The sequence below is a fragment of the Falco peregrinus genome, chromosome 6 (genome assembly GCF_023634155.1).
Source record: "Falco peregrinus isolate bFalPer1 chromosome 6, bFalPer1.pri, whole genome shotgun sequence".
Classification (NCBI taxonomy): Eukaryota; Metazoa; Chordata; class Aves; order Falconiformes; family Falconidae; genus Falco; species Falco peregrinus.
Window position 1 is genome coordinate 75,854,804 of NC_073726.1, and position 15,945 is coordinate 75,870,748.

A 15,945-nucleotide genomic window follows, 5' to 3' on the forward strand; every position below is an offset into this window, starting at 1 on the left:
TGTGAAGACAACATCCATGACTCACTGCCTGAGGTGATGTGCTGAGTTAGTTTTTGCAGAAAACTGCTCTACCCAAATAGAAGGAGTTGGATCAAAGCATGCAGAGAAGACAACATCCTAGGAGGTAACGGTTACAGAAAGAGTTTTAGGTAGGGCAGAATTCACAGCTCTGTCCCTGCATTGCTATCTCCAGAGAACTGTAGGAAATCTGGGAAAAACAATATGCACTTTGTATGATTTCTCTTCAAAGACTGCAGACTTAACCTTCTTACTGCCCAGTATCCTTGCAAGCAAAATTATTCCACTTCTGTGAGCTGAAAAGGAATTTGGTGAGATAGCAAATGATGTCTGGCAGAATTGAGACACAATGAATAATGTATTACGAGAGAGCATTGGTATACTTTCGTGATAAGAACAATATGAGAACTAGGCCAGACTCAAAACCAGTTTCCAGATTTCTGGACAGTACTTTAATCAATGTTATATTTTAAAAACCACTCCTTTGGGTAGGTTTCCATCTTCCTACTTCAGCAGCTGTCCTATGTTTTGCTAAAAAGGAACAAACTGTATAGTCGTAGTCACAGCCTTTCCCTCTCTATGACGAAAATGACACATTGTTCTAGTGTCAGCAGAGCAGCATCCCTTTCACGGCTTGCGCCTCAGTGCACTTCACAGGGAGGATAGCTAGTGGCTGCCCTTGTGTTCCTTTCTGCTCTTGGTGACTGCCCCTCCGCTGCGTGCGCTACGTTTGCCCATTCTTAGTGTCAGAATATAGCTTTTCTCCTGGAGAGCTCGTGTTGCTGTAGGTGCAAAGCTACACGCATGACCTCTTGTTTGGCAGTAAACATAGATAACTCCAGGTGCATCAGAGAGATCCCACACTTAATCCTGGCAGGCCATAAATATGATGAATAGCGCCTTTTGCTGTCTAGCAATTAAAAGCATTTGCAGGGATGAGAGTTTTTGGACTGTCTGTTGTATCTAACATTTCCACGGCACTTCATACGCTTTTCCCTCACTAATAAGAAAAAAGTAGGAATCCGGGATGGGACTGTGTGAAAAAAACCCTTCTTTAAGACATACAGATTGGATAAAGTGAAATGTGCTCAGGATATGAAGGAATACTAATGTTCATAGTGCCATAACTTTTTATCAGATCAGGAACATTTAAAAAAGCCCATGAGTATTATTCCCGCCTGTGAAAGATGAATTACACGGGTTGCCCTGGTTCAGCCGATGATGGCATTGCCTGTGCTTGTGAAATTATCTGCAGTATCTGACAATTCCTTCAAAATTCTCCAAGGTTTAAGGGGTTATATTGTCTTTTGTCAAATTCAAAAAGTAAAAGAAGTATTCTCATATTGACGTACAGAATTAAACTCTATAACTCGAAAGTTATAAAGTAGGTATGTTTCTTGCACGCAGATGCACGGGGGATCGCTCCACCACAAGCGTGCATGTCCGAAGTGATGAACCATCTCATATTTATACAATAAAACAAATGAATATTCAATTAACACTTATACATATTCGTTACCTAAACCCACCTACTCTCGCTTCGTATGTTAATTAGCTTATCAGTCCTTTGCCTGGAATGTGGTGGTCTTGCAAGTTTGCAGCTAATTCATGTCCTTGTCGATCATCTGGTTTTCTTTAGCGAGGAGATCTCTAGATAACATTGGAATGTTTCTCATCCTTTTTATAAATAGCCCCTTTGTTAGAGGAAGAAGAGTAAGTATTTCCTTAAAACTATATGGTTATGTGACCAACCACTTACACTCCTTGAGCAGACATATACAATCACAATCGATGTTTATTGTCCCTGTTTTGCACTATTTCTCCATATCAGTATTATGAACAAAAGCTGAAATAACGTGACGACCAAGAACCTGAAAACCACAGACTATATAAAAGGCTTAAAAATGTTATTGTTACAACTTTATTGTTCTGAAATTATTTGCCTGTTTTTTCAGGCTTTTGAATGCTGAGGGACAGCGGTATGTCAGTGAACCAGTGCCACTATTTATCCGGCATCACGGCCAGAGGTTTGCTGTCCCCCCTGGAGAGGTGACCAGGGCGGGCCTTTTGAACGAGGCCCTGTGGCCTGCAGAGGGCAGCGGTACCCAGCCAGCAGTGACGACGGGGCCCATACACCTCCAAACCCGGCTGGTTTCCCTCTGGGCGGCCGCAGCTCACGCTAGTTACCGGTAATGAGAAGTTCATAGGTACCGCCTCCCACCCCCGGCCACCCCACCGGCAGCGCCGCCATGACACCCCCGCCCCGCCTGCCGCCGCGCCGGTAGCCGCAGGGGCAGAGCGCACGGCGTGGCCTGAGATAGCAGCCGTTAGGCGGCGCCCCCTGCCGGCCCGCGGGCGCAGTGGCAGCAGAGGGGCCCGGGCTGAGGGCCGGGGGGGGCGGGAAGCGGCGGCCGCCGCTGCCCTCTGGGGCTCGGCCCGCAGGGCGCGCTGAGCGAGGCGGCCAGGGCTCACTGCCGCTGTCTCGGTTAAAAATGCCGGGGTTTGCAGTGTGTGCGTGGACACAGGGCTCACGAAAGCCTGGGGGGGTTGGGACGGGCTTGTGGGCTGCTTGCTTCTTACCCTCTCCCCTCCTCACCTGAGAGGGCCTTTGTGAGGCTGGCGGCTTCCAGCCTCACCCTTAGGGTTTTCAGGGAAAAGTGTGAAAATGTGCAATTTGATGGTTCAGAAATGACGTAAGCCTTAAAATATTGCCGTTTTTAATTTTAAGTAACACGATTTTTAACTTAGAGCGTGATCTGGTTTCCTACCTACTCCAGCCAGTAAAAGCCACTGCTACTTGAAAACAAACTAGTAGGCAGGGCAACTCGAACCTTTGAGACAAAAAGACACCCAGCCAGTAAAAGCCTGAATCCTTCCCTGGGCAGGCTGTAATGCCTCCCAGTTAACCTGGAAGGGAAAGGGAAACCTCTCCCCCATGCACATGCAGCAGCAGGGCACGGCCAGGTCTCCGCTGGTGGGAAAGGCAAGGCACTGTTTGCTCTCGCCTTTCCCAACTCCCCCAGCTCCCAGCCGGATATCCATCCCCTCCTGCCAGGTCTTTGCCGAGACAGCCCTGGCTCCTAACTTGGCAAAAGTTTTTCTGCATCCTTAAGTTCGTTCGATGAGCCGTATCCACCAGCTCAGGGATAGGCCTGATTGCCTGTGGTGAAAATGTATTAAATTGATTACTGCTGGTGAAAAAGTCTGTCTTTAATTAGGAATTGTTTAACTTGGACAGGGAGCTCAGGGAGCTCAAGGACAACTTTAATGAGCAGGTAGTGACTGGCCTGAGCCCCCTGAACAAGCAAGATATGAGCAGGAACATCCAGACAATAAATATTGTGTGCAGCTGTGTCATGACGGTAACTCCACCACACTCAGGCATCTGACCACCGTCCCTGGTGTGTGTGAATCTTATGAATCATGAGATAGTGCACACCTGCACTTAGCATAAACTTAAAAGTTTGCATACACTAGGTATGGAAACTCTTTTTGTTTTTCACTGAGTACAAAGGTAGGCAAGCTGTAGGACTGGGTCAGAAGCCTCACCTATGGGTGGACACACCACGTAGGAATTTTCCCAGTTACTGAGAGACTCCTGGTGCCTGCCGCAATGGGGCTTCCCAGCCAAAGTGTGAGCCTGGATGATGTTAAGGTGGTAACTGTTGCCACATCCCTTTCTTAGTCTCTGTAAAGCTTTGCAGTAATGATTTGTTTTGCTCGTATTGCTCTTCTATCATATTGTGCATAATAACTAGTACTGTTTCCTTTTATCGTATTGCATGCTATTTTCCTTTACTGTATTGTAATATAATAAACTGCATTTATTCTTGTATTTGATTTGGAATTCATTTTTACTTGGCATCCAGTCAACCAGCAGAACACTGCCCTAGAAAGGGCATGGGAAGTGTAAGTAGAAAAGCAAGCCTTTTTGGGGATAGTTAGCTATTAAGGTAGGCTCAGCTGTATTATGTTATGTCTAAGAGACTTCCATGCAGCTGGGCTGCCTGTCTTCTAAACCAACTGCCTTGGACTTCTTGAGCTCAGAGCCTTTTCCTCTCTGATGCTATGTAGTCCATGCCTGCTGGTGCAACATTATTCTCCACAGTGCCAGAGACACCCTGAACCTCACCTGGACCTTTGCTCACTGCTGAACTGTGGATTTTTGGCAGGTTGTGCTCTAAGTTCAGAATCGGGTTCAATTTACACAGCTGTCCCAGAAGTGCTGGCTTCTCAGCCAGACCTGTAAGCACATAAGCATCTTCCAAGCAGGCAGCTGCTCTGTGGAGCTTTGAGGGTCTCAGGCTGCAAGTCAGGGATCAACATGCCTGCACATGTGTGTGTACCCCTGCAGCATCCCAGCTCTGTGCTGGAGCAAGGCAGGGGCATACTGTTCCCTGACTTACTACTCGCTAGTTTCCCTGGGCAGAAGACATGATCCCAGAGGCCATAAAAGAGCTGCAGCATAGAAAAAGAGAAAACAGGTGGAAAAGCAGAGACCAGGACTGCAAGGAGGGTCGAAGTGCATGCCAAAGTAGGGATAGAGCCTTTGTCGCTCTGTAAAAGCTCTAAGGGCTGCAGGGCTGCTTGGGAGCAGAATGAAGGCAATAGCTTGCGGCAGAGCCCTGGGAGCACAGCTGGAGCTGCTTGTGGAGGAAGGGTGTGAAGTAAACTAGTGCTTACAGACCAATAAACTGAGCAAGAGTAGGTAACAGCATTTAACCTGGTAAGTAATCTAAGAGACATCACAGAGAACAAGTCTACTAATCCAGCTGGTTAAGTGGCTAGCAGATAAAAGAACATCCATGGGTGTTAATGGGAGGGTGTATCTCAAGGGGAGGACCCAGGGGCCGGACTCAAATCAGGTGGTGAACTCAAAAGTGTCCTCCCTGCTGGAGTTTGCTCAGGGCAGTGCTGAATTTACAACTGTCAAGCTTCAGTTGTCCCTGAGGTGGTAGATACTGAATGCTGTGGCTGAGGAGCTCAAAACTATTTTTTTACCTCCCTCTAAGAGAAGAAAAAGAAAGAATCCTGGCCCCAAAACAGTCAAGACCTTTCTCAGGTTAGTCTTAAATTCTTACCTCTACCAGCAGCTGCTTCCCAAGCCCTGAGGATTTCACTGAGCCAATTTAATGCTGGTGGTCAGACAGTTTAAACCCATTAGCTCCCAGCTATCTGAATAATTTTCTCCTCGGAGCCTGGCACACCCGCAGACTGCTCTAACCAGAACTGCAGAGAACTGCTACGTTAAGTGGACATTTGCTGACTGTTGTGGTCTGCGTGGTGAGCACTCGAGGGCTGAAGAAAATGCCACTGGCTAGATCACTGTCCATGAATTCTCTTAATGGGCTTCCTCAGTGGGAGGATGAAGACCTACCAGTGGAGCACTTGTTGCTCTTTGAAGTTTCTTGGGAAGTTACCAACAAAGGTATGTACAACACTCTTAGAAGTTAGTATCGCTGGTTTCATAGGAGTGGAGGGAGGCATGAAGGGCTCGGACAAGAAAGGCATTAAGGGGCGATTGGGGAAAAGTGGGCTGCAGAACTGTTTTAATGGAACGAGTGCATGTGGCATCGTGTGTAATTGTGCATGCTACGTCTGGGCTGCATTTGCCTGTGCTTATGTGGGATGAGTCAGGACATCTGTGTGTCTTTACATGTTTCACCGCCAGCGATAGTTGTTTAAACAAACATTTGAGTGTTATGCTTGAGTATGCAGATGTATGCATATATAGATGTTGCTTTGTACGTATTTATATTTTACCTTCCATGCAGATTCACTCGGGAGTGTAATATATGAAAGTGACTTGTAAAACAGACATCGTCAGATTCAGAGTAGTTTAGCAGTCTCCTCGAGCCTGCTAAAGCAGTGTGGAGAAGAGGCCAAATTTGAAATAGGTATAAATAAACATAGCTGCATTGAAGCCACTGAACACAAAATAAATGTCAATGACCAGCAGTCTTTATGCCAGCTGAAACCCTTTTGGACTGGTCTTTGCAAACACAGGTGGTGCCAGGCAGGGACTCCATGCTTTGTGCATGTGTACAGATTGAAAATTTGTTCGCTGCACGCAGCTTGTCAGGCAAAGTGCACACTGCTCGTTATGCAAAGATCTTTCTGCCTCCATTTCTAATTCACTCATCAAATCATCCTCTCTCAGCTAGGTGTAGTTCACCAAGGGGGAGCAGGCTCCGTTTTTGCCACGAAAGTGAGTTAGTATGAGTAAATGATTGACCTCGTGTCTTATTGTCCTGGCAGATAAATAGAGATTAGTCAGGAGAGGGGATCTGTAATCTGTTAAGATTTTAACTCTAAAGGGGAAATGTGTGTGAGAGGAACAGACAGTGCTAGGGTTCATACCCATCGTGAAACTGGAATTACTATTCTGTAATAGCTTCTGGTATTTAATCTGCACTGCAGTGCAATTTTTCATTGCTCTCTTGATGGTGGTGAGGAGTATCAATACCCAGAGGTAGTACAGAGAAGCTTTTGCACTTCGAAGCCCTGTGGGCTTATTTTTCAGTAGTTTCAGTCAAGCTTTTTGAGTTAATTTACTACTGTCAAAACGTGGAGCGTGCAGCATCTACTTTTGTAGACTGCATAAGGAAAGCACTGGCAAGCAGATGGCAGCAGACACCTAGGAAACTCAGGTGTTCTCACTAACATCCCCGGACTCGTACATGCATATTTTCTGAGTCATTTGGACCCACTGGTTGCAGATATTACACAGTATGTTTAAGAAAAAGTACAACAATTTAGATTTATCTGTCTTTCTGTGTATGTACAAAGTGCAGTGAGTAATTTAATCATCCATATAGCTCTTGCTGATTTCAGTAAAGCCAAATTGACCGATACAGCTAAAATTTATTATTCTCACATTTTATGAGAGAATTAATATTTATGAGAGTGAATAATTGTTCAGTTCGTTTAAAAATAAGAGGTGCTGTTAATTACACCATTTAGCAAACCCATATATTTAAATGGGGCTGACTGAATTAGCCATGGCAAACAATTTCTGCATTAGAACCAGATCTCTGTTAACCAACCTTGATTGGAAATATCTGTGCAAAAACTCTTTAATAAGCCTATTTCAGCTTATTTTGCTGGTAAATTCTTGATACTGAAGGTTTTTTTTCTATTTCTTCCAGGCAATTGAATGTCTAAGTCACATGGTAAGATACTGTTCCCTGGTGACCTAACTTTTATAAACAGTTCTTGGAAGAAATTAGGGCACTGTGTTTCTTAAGAAAGAATAGCCAACAAAATACAGGGAGAGTCATCACAGAAGATGCATAGGCTTAGGAAATTATAGCTTGCACTGTATGTTTCCTGCTTCCTTTAGCAGAAGGAAGAACTGTTTATTCAGCTAAGTAGTTTGACCCCACACAGATTCAGTACTGCTATGTGTTTTAGTTTTAATGTTGTTGTATACGTTTCTAATATAGAGGGAAAGATTAGCTTGTCAGGCAATAAACACTGGCAATGCTTATTTTGAGCATTTGAGGTGAAGGTTTCTTTCTTCCTTTTTGGCAATACAAAGATGTGTCAGAGTAGTTCAGCATGAAGTGGGTTTGCACTGCTGAAGTGGTGTAAAAGCTGCCACTGCCTACAGGAGAGAGTTTAAGCCTTCGTGTTAACTTTGTGCGTATCACTAGCTGCCTGGTTATGGGTACGTTTCCTCACTGACCAGTGCTGCTTCTCAGTGGTTTCTCTGTTTCTCTGTGGCAGTGATGACAAGGCTGAACATAATCTTTCATGTGAAGAATGTGCTATCAGAGCTCACAGATGGCTAGCTATTCCCACACCTGTAAACAGTGTCCTTTACAGGTGCTGAGCTGTTTCCTGAACCTCTTAAATATATTCTCCTTCAGAACCTGAGGATGATGAAGGGGTCCTGCAAATTGGAGCGCATCTAATGACATAGTGTGAGAGGGTCTTCATGTGTCAGGCTGCCCATTGGCAGCAAGCATTTACTGGGATTTCCCTGATGGTGCTGGTTGGTACTGAGCCATGAGATGCAGCTGTAGGGAAGGACAAGTCAGTTGAATGAATTTAGTGCTCAGAGACTTACAAGTATCTATTATTTCCAGAGCCTTATAACTTCTTTCTCAGCAGCTAGCACAGTGAAGGTGTCTTTTTTTCTTTTTTTTTTTTCTCTCTTTCTTTTCTTCTGTAAGTCTAGATCATTTAACACATGCTCTAACAAGGCAGAGCTTTTTGCTTCTCCATGCTTCCTTTTTATATCTGTCCTGGCTGTTGCCTGTGCAAGGTGGCAACCTCACATATGTGTTGGAAAGCACCAGCATCTCAGTTACTCTTCCTTCTCATCTTCTCTGTCTGGAGCAAGCAAATATAAGGTAGCTGAAGTAAAGAATGAGAAATAAAAAGGCTCACTTGCCAGTGTCCCTCCCCCTTCCCCCAACTGAAAGGCCCCTGCAAAAGAAATAAGAAAAGTGTAGTTTCTTTTGCAAGATTTTCTTTTCATTATTTGGCTTTTCACTGATGGGCAAGACCTGTACTGTGAAGTGGATCTACTGTGTTTCTGTGGCAGAAGGGGGGGAAAAAAAGCAGACAGGTAAGGGCCTCAGTGCACTGCAGTGCCACATTACCTGCTGGTAATCATGGAGAAGCTCAGCATTTTTTTACACTTCCCCTTCTCTCTTGGTCACCATGCTCCAGTACAGACAGATCTGGTCATATCTTTGTGCACATCGAAAAAGATGACTGGTTTTCCTTCCTACATAACATGAAGACCAATAAAAACTTTAAGGACAGGAGCATAAACCAAGTGGCTACAAGCTATGAAGATGTTGTGTCTGAAACTCCACAGATGGAAATTATCAACAGGAGCAGCTAAAAGCCATTGCAGGAGTAATGGCAGCAATCCTGGACATTTTCCACGGTAAAAATGGCTCCATCCTCTTTAACATCTTTTAAATGTTTTCCTACTGAAAGCTGAAGTATTCAATCTGGGTAGGGGGAAGAAGTCTAATTCTATAAGTTAGAGTAACAGTCAACTAGTTTAGTGGGTTTTCCGATACTTTAATAAGAAAGGCTGAGAATGTTCAAGATCTGGTCTGTGCTCTCTAAAGAAGTCTTTAAACATTCCAGTAATATTTAGATTAGCATCTCTTGCTGTACTACTAACAGCTTTTAGATAGAAAATAGAACACTTAAAAATGCTGGGCAAACAGCCAGCTTGTATCATCGTTCAGCTATGAACAGATTAGCTCAAGAGTCACTGGTAGATGAATCCTAAATAGATTTTCCCATCCCTGTTGGAACAAAGACTCTGCTAAAAACAAACCTTGGTTCAGCTCTCCCTGGATCAGAGCTCTATGTACAGTTTCTCTGGTGAAAATATGGACTTTTGGCAATTAAATCCTAAGTCCACTGAAGTCAGTAGGACCAGCATTTTACCTCCTCTGTATTAAATGTCTTTCCATGGTGAAAGCTCCTTAGGAGAAGGTGAATGCTGTAATCTGTGACACACCTGAACTAACACACTTTGGGGAGTGGGGATCTGCTGGCATAAACTTGGCATAAGCACAGCATCAAAGCTCTGTGCATTTCTAGAGTGGGGTGATATATCAACATCAAATCAATCTCAAAGGAAATCTTGTGCACTGGGACTGATGGACACAGAAATAGCTTCTGTATTGCGGACATCTGTCACAAATTTCAGTGTTTCAGCATTATTTCAGAATGTTTGGAATGCCAGAATTTCACAGAATTTAGAGAACTATCTGCTAAGTCCTGGCCACAAATGTGGCCAAAAAATACATGAAAAACATCTGCTAGCTGAAGATGCTGGGTTTTTTTCACCTTACACATTTTACAACCTTATTCTATAAACCATCCCCAGATATCTCAACAGGCAATCAATCAATCAATAAATAAATAAATAAAGTTCCAACTTAACATTAGAAAAAAGTAAGTTCAAGCCCAATTTTATCCATCTCTATAGATCAGAGACACATTCTGAGGGGAAGGGGTGAAAGGATAGTTGATGTAACTAGTAACTGTGGCAGTGAAGTGACTTTGGGTCCTGCTGTTGTCTTGGATGCCATGGCAGCCATGGGCTTCAGGAAGGCTTTAGTGCCCTCAGAGTGGCCCCGGTCAGGCTGTGGCAAAGATGCTGAAGAGCTCTGGGAGAACCCCGATCCTCTCGCTGTGTAGCAAAGGTATGCGGGGAAGGACTTGGCAATCATTGACAGTCTCCACTTACCTCTGTCTCGCCTCCATAGCTTTGCTTCCTATCTCTCCTTCCTTTTTAGTTTCTGCTGTTCCTTCCCTCTGCCCTTCTGTAATGTGGGGTGAGTGGCAGAGCAAGTAAAATGAATGGTGGATATCTCTTGCAGTTTTGAGAAATTTTGGCAATTCCTTGCTCAAAGGATTGCAGCTCCAGAAGATTTTTTTTTTTTTTTTTTTTTTGTGTGTGTGTCAGAGCAATTCCTAGATAACCCTGGAAGTTGCAGGCCCTTCCTCACCAGGTGACAAAAAGCGTTGGTGATGCATCTTTCCATACACCAGCTTGCAGCAGAAAGAGCACATCTACGTATTACTTCTTGCACAAAGATCTCCAGTTGCATAGTTAGATCTCTGCTTCTACCTAATGTTGTCCTTGGTAGTGATATATCAGGAGACTCTCCTTGACTCGTAGACTTTTGATTTAAATAGTACTGTTGTCTACCCTGCAAGGCTCTAATTGCTTTTTGGATTTTAAATATATAAAAGAAATAATCCACCAGGACTTGAAATGAGGAAAGATGATGGCCAGAGTGATGCAGATACCACTACTATGAATTTTTCCGAAGGTATTAATGTATATGAAAACATTCAAACTTTAAAAAATAACACTATGAAATATTTTCTGGGAAAATATATTGTTTTCTTCTTCTGGTTTTTAGAGGTCACTAAAAAAAACAGTCAGACTTCTCTTAAATGAACAAAATCCTTCTTTCCCAAACATTTTACTTCTGCTTTGCATGCCAGTTTATTTTTCCCTGGAAAAAGAGGTAGAATGGAAAGGAAATAAATGGGGGAAAAGATTTGTTTATTTCCTTTCCAAATTTATTTCCTTTATTTTAGCAAAAAAGTTAAAAAGAAATTTTAGAAAGAAATAACAGAAATATTTTCCTTTCAAGGACATTTAAAAATTATTAAAACTTAAAATATTTGAATAAAGCATTTTAATGGAGATCAGAACACTAAACTAGCCCTGCATCCACATTTTACTGCTAAGTCTCCATGTTTGTGATGATCCAAACCAATTCTCTGGATCTAATCTCTCCTGATTCTGCATCTATTTCTCATTTTGCCTTTTATTGTTTGTTTTAAAACCTGTTTCAAAGTACAAAACTTCAGAGGCAGCATACAGAAGCTTGCGACATCGTGGTGTTTTGGTACTTCCCTGTTGTTTGGAAAGGTTTTCTGTTTATAATATGACCTTAAACCATCATAGTAGAGAAGAATAAGGTTTACCAAATTGCTGCAAGTAATTTGAGAATTCTGTTAGGCTCCAAGTAAATACGCAAACACTTACTCTGTTACCCAGTAGGATATGTAATGCATTGCTTATTGGCACAAGCATTGTCTGGGAATATTCGAAGTAACTGAGCAGACAAATAAGATATATCTTAATGATATATAATGTGATTCTTGAATTTGCTGTGGAAAAGTGTAATTTCAAAAGTCAATGCATTATTCTAGACATCGCTCTGTTCTTCTCAAGATGTCTTTTTTTAAGTTATGCCCAACACTTCCCACATACATAGTTTCACTTGCAGTTTCCCTCCCCTGTCAATTAAAGCTTATGCACAGACGTGCTTTGTGAGTCATATTTCCACAGTAACAGAGAAGACAAAAGCAAGTTTTGGGACCTGGTAACCCAGAGCTTTTATCACAGTTATCTTCTGAAGAGTTTTCACAGTCTGTAAAACACACTCTTTTTTGGTTTTGTCTTCTCACTGTCTTGTGAAAGTGCTTTTCACTGCATTTTGGGCAAATCAGTGCACTGAAATGATTTTACCTTGCTGTGCAACAGATTATGATGGCAGAGCACAGCATGGTCTCTACTCTTTCCCTTAGAACAGGCCTTCCATACGTCTTTGGTAGGGCATGCTTCAGGACACACAGTGATCCTAAGCAAAACCTTGTGAAAAGAAACTCAGCTGTGGGCTGTACGAAAGGAAGGTCCAGGCTTTACTCAGCTTCTGAGCTGCAGCTTTCTTATTACTCTTAAAATTAAATAGCTGTGGAAACTCTGCTACCTTGCCGATTCCAATGTTGAATGCCTTGCGTTATAAAAGAGGCTGATCTCCATGCTTGTGATAGTGGGGAAAGAGCTTTGCACCACTCATATACAGCTTTATCACGTTATTTAGTATTGTTCATCTTGCAAATACATATTTTCTTTTCTCCCTGGGTCACCAGGCTGCTTTGCACAAAAATCCTCCCTTATTGTAAGCTCTGTATTTCTGCCAATTAAAACCAGCTAGTTTAATGACTAAGATTTCTATCAAGTTCCAAGTTTATCCATGTTGAAGTGCCTTACACTCGTACAATGTATTTACCACTCCATAAGAACAGACGTGTCATTGTAACTGTACCACTTTATGGGTTGAACATTCTGATTGGTCTCATATCATTAAAATTATGTTTATCTGAATCCAAGCTATTAAAGTAGTCTTTCTCAGCTTGTGAGCAGACAGACTTGAAGGGAACATAATAGTGTCGCTTCTCTAAATCCCTGTCCAGAGCAGGCATGGAAGAGTACGATGACTATAAGTTCTTGGCTTTCTGGTCTTAATGAAGTGGAGAATAGTCCTATGCATAAAATTCCTTCTGCATTTCCATGTCCACATGATGTGAAACTCTTCACCTATGAGCTTGATTTAGGATCATATATCTGTAAGATTCTTGTCTCCTTAGGTCGTGAATTACTGCGTAGGGTAATAATTTATTGTAATAATTCTATTTAGCAAGCTGGTAGATTGGAATTGCATTTGGTTTTCTTTAAAAAATACCTAGAATCCTGAGACATCTTGACATAAAAATAGTAGGGCTAGGGATCCTCGCAACATCCCAAACAAATGAGATATTTCTAGACAAAAGGATTTTAAGTGCATAATTTCTTTTCTAGGAACAGAATTAAAAACATAGGTCTGTTGTTCAGTTTCTCAGGGATGCAAGATACTAGGCTTGGTAGGCGGCTTTTTATCGTTGTCAGGTGATACACTTTAATTAATCGGGGAACTAATGTCCCAAAGTGCTGAGCAACTTCAGCTACTCTATTGTAAATAGCGGTCATTTGTGGTAGATTTTTTTAAGGAGACTCAGATAACTTCTCAAGATTCTTGCCATATGTAATTGGATGTAGTGCATTGGCACTTCTGGATACCCTAGTACCTTTAAAAAAGTAAGTCTGGAGTACCTGCTGTCGATCACTGGCAACATTCAGTGCTGATGCTTATGTAATTAGCACAGCCTTCTTGGCTGGACTATTACCAAATTCAGCAGAGGATGAAATTTTTGTGTAGGAACACTAATTCCCTTCCTATTATTTTATTTTTTGTTGTTGTTTGCTTGAACCTGTTGAGCTTCATTTATCTTACCATGCTTTAAAATCACTGGAGCTATACTAGTCTCTGATGTACAGCAGCTACCTAACCTCTGATTTTCTCTTCCCTTGCCTTCCCTTCCACTTGCTGGATTCAAGGATGCACAATTTTCTGAATTTGTGGTGGTGGAATGCCTACTGGCTAGTACCATGGGTCCTGTGGCAAAGCAGGGTTGCAAGGTTGCCCTGCCAGTGCATGAATTACAGGGCTGGCTATGGAAAACTGTGAGGAAGAGCAGCTAAGTAAATCTTGCATACCATGTGTAAGACTAGATAGATCTCTATTGACTTGTCAGGGGATGTTGTTGCATTCCCTTATACGTTTTAATATTGCTTTTATTTTTAAAATGGAGAGTATTTTGGTGGAAGGTGCTGCAGACATTTATATTGGCAGTGTCGGTTACATTCATTCCAACTTTAACAACTCTTCAGTATGGTAATGGAACATGACACCTTTTGCTTTGAGAGTATTTTTTTATAGTCAATAGTCAATGAAATCCATAAGCCCCTCAACTTCTCTCAGTGATTTGTGTAAAACAAACTGGAAGTGCCAGCTCAGTTCTCACTACATGTATTTCCACATCACAGAAACTATGTTTGAAAATTATAACTGCTGCAATAAAAAAGCAGAAGTCTTGCTTGGGTTGCAGTAGAATCAAGATTAGGCATGGCAGAGTGGAAGCATGAGCCCCAGGATTTGAATCCCGCAATCTGAGTGTAAAGTTTTCGCAATCAAAAAAGAGAGGAATAACATAAGAATAAAATAATACAGTTGTTGAACATTTGTGGTGTAACTTGGAATACCTAAAAGAAAATTTAAAAAATCACAGACTAGATAAAAGTAACAGTAAAGGATAGAAAGGGCCCATTTGAGAATAGAGGAGAAATTCAGGGAAGCAGTCACCCAGGAGTAAGCAAAGCGTTAATTTGTCATTTAAGAATTACACAGTCTGCCATCAGTGCATACTTCTCAATTGAACCATGAAGCTCTGATTCCATTTGAGAGACTGAACTTCTATTTATCTGATAGAGTCTGGGTTTCACTTAAAATCTGATTATGTGAAGTGATTTAACTAGAGGTGTATCTGATCCACAGGTGGGTTGGAGCTTACTCCAGAGCTTTGTGCCTGTGCGGCTTTCTACTTTTTGTTCTTTGTGATCTTCTTTTGCAGTGGGAGGCATTTACACTGTGATCCAGACAAAAGCTAAAACTACAGCAGATGAATGGGGTGAAAACTATTTTCTGGTTGGTCCCTATTTTGAGCACAATGTGAAGACTCAGGTGGAAGCATGTGAGCCTCCACACCTGGCAGTTAAGAAGGCAATGGACACCATGAAAAGCCAAGGGTATCAGGTAAATCAGATGTTCTACTGCTTCCCAGGGCAACTAAGCTGACTCTGAGGGGATTACAGTTTTGGTTAATGCTCTTGCTGTTCCACTTGACACAGCAGTCCTGGTCAATGTCACAATGGGAAGGGCTCAGAATCCACTGTTAGAACAGCAGAGTCAATTCATTAAAGGTTATTTTTGAGGAAGAAGCAGTTTATCCAATTACAGGTTTTAACAGTCATTTATCTGCAAGTCTGCCTAATTGGATTAATGACTGATTTATCTGGTCTCTAAATACAGTGAGATTTCAGTAGATATATGACCTTACTTTGACTGAACCCTTACATTTGGTGTTCTTGTGCTAGAGAGAGAACAGTTTTCCACTAGCTCACAATTTTTCTTGTTACATTACATTCAGTTGAAAGCTAGAAAGGGACAAATCACAGGTGGAATTAAGAAAAAGCACCCAACTGACAAAGAATCTGCTTCCTCAGATCAATGAGACTAGCTGCCTGTTCCCTGGGAAGAGATATTAAACCATAGCACAAGGAGTGAATTCATCTGTGTTTCCTACTCACTTTTTAAGCTGTGTTTTCTGCGTGATGTTAGTCTGTGTTTCCTACTCACTTTTTAAGCTGTGTTTTCTGCGTGATGTTAGTCAAACCTCATAGCTTTTCTGCTACTCGGTTTCTCCAACAATAAACTAGAAATAAACTTCTTCCTATAAAGGTGATCTGCTGCAAGGAATAGAATCTGCTGTACTGATGGGCAAGCTACTAAGCTGCAAGCAGCTGCAACCTGGAGGACAATTGATTACCTGAAAATGGGTGGAAGATAACACGTGTTAAATCTGACCTCCTTTCTTGAAAGTCCTCATCAGACATCTAGAACTAACCTTCACTCTGATTCAGCACTGAGTCTCTCAGAGATGCTGTTTGCAGGTGGAAAAATTGTCTGCTTAAAGTGTGTGCCTAAC

The 15,945-nt window shown here is 42.2% G+C and overlaps 1 protein-coding gene across 3 annotated transcripts in view; it reads left to right on the plus strand.

Annotated features, from left to right (window-relative positions):
* Positions 1–4,903: 4,903 nt before the first annotated feature.
* GYS2 (glycogen synthase 2) overlaps positions 4,904–15,945 on the plus strand; it is a 47,451-nt gene continuing 36,409 nt past the window's right edge. Inside the window, exons 1-2 of one of the 3 annotated variants that reach the window (XM_027790457.2) lie at positions 4,904–5,080; positions 14,812–14,993. In XM_027790457.2, the coding sequence (XP_027646258.2) occupies positions 4,984–5,080; positions 14,812–14,993 (279 nt within the window). In that variant the 5' untranslated portion in view covers positions 4,904–4,983. Of the gene's footprint in view, positions 5,447–8,751; positions 8,921–14,811; positions 14,994–15,945 lie in introns of those variants that run through there. The other 2 variants (XM_005240111.3, XM_027790458.2) reach the window with 2 other exon arrangements.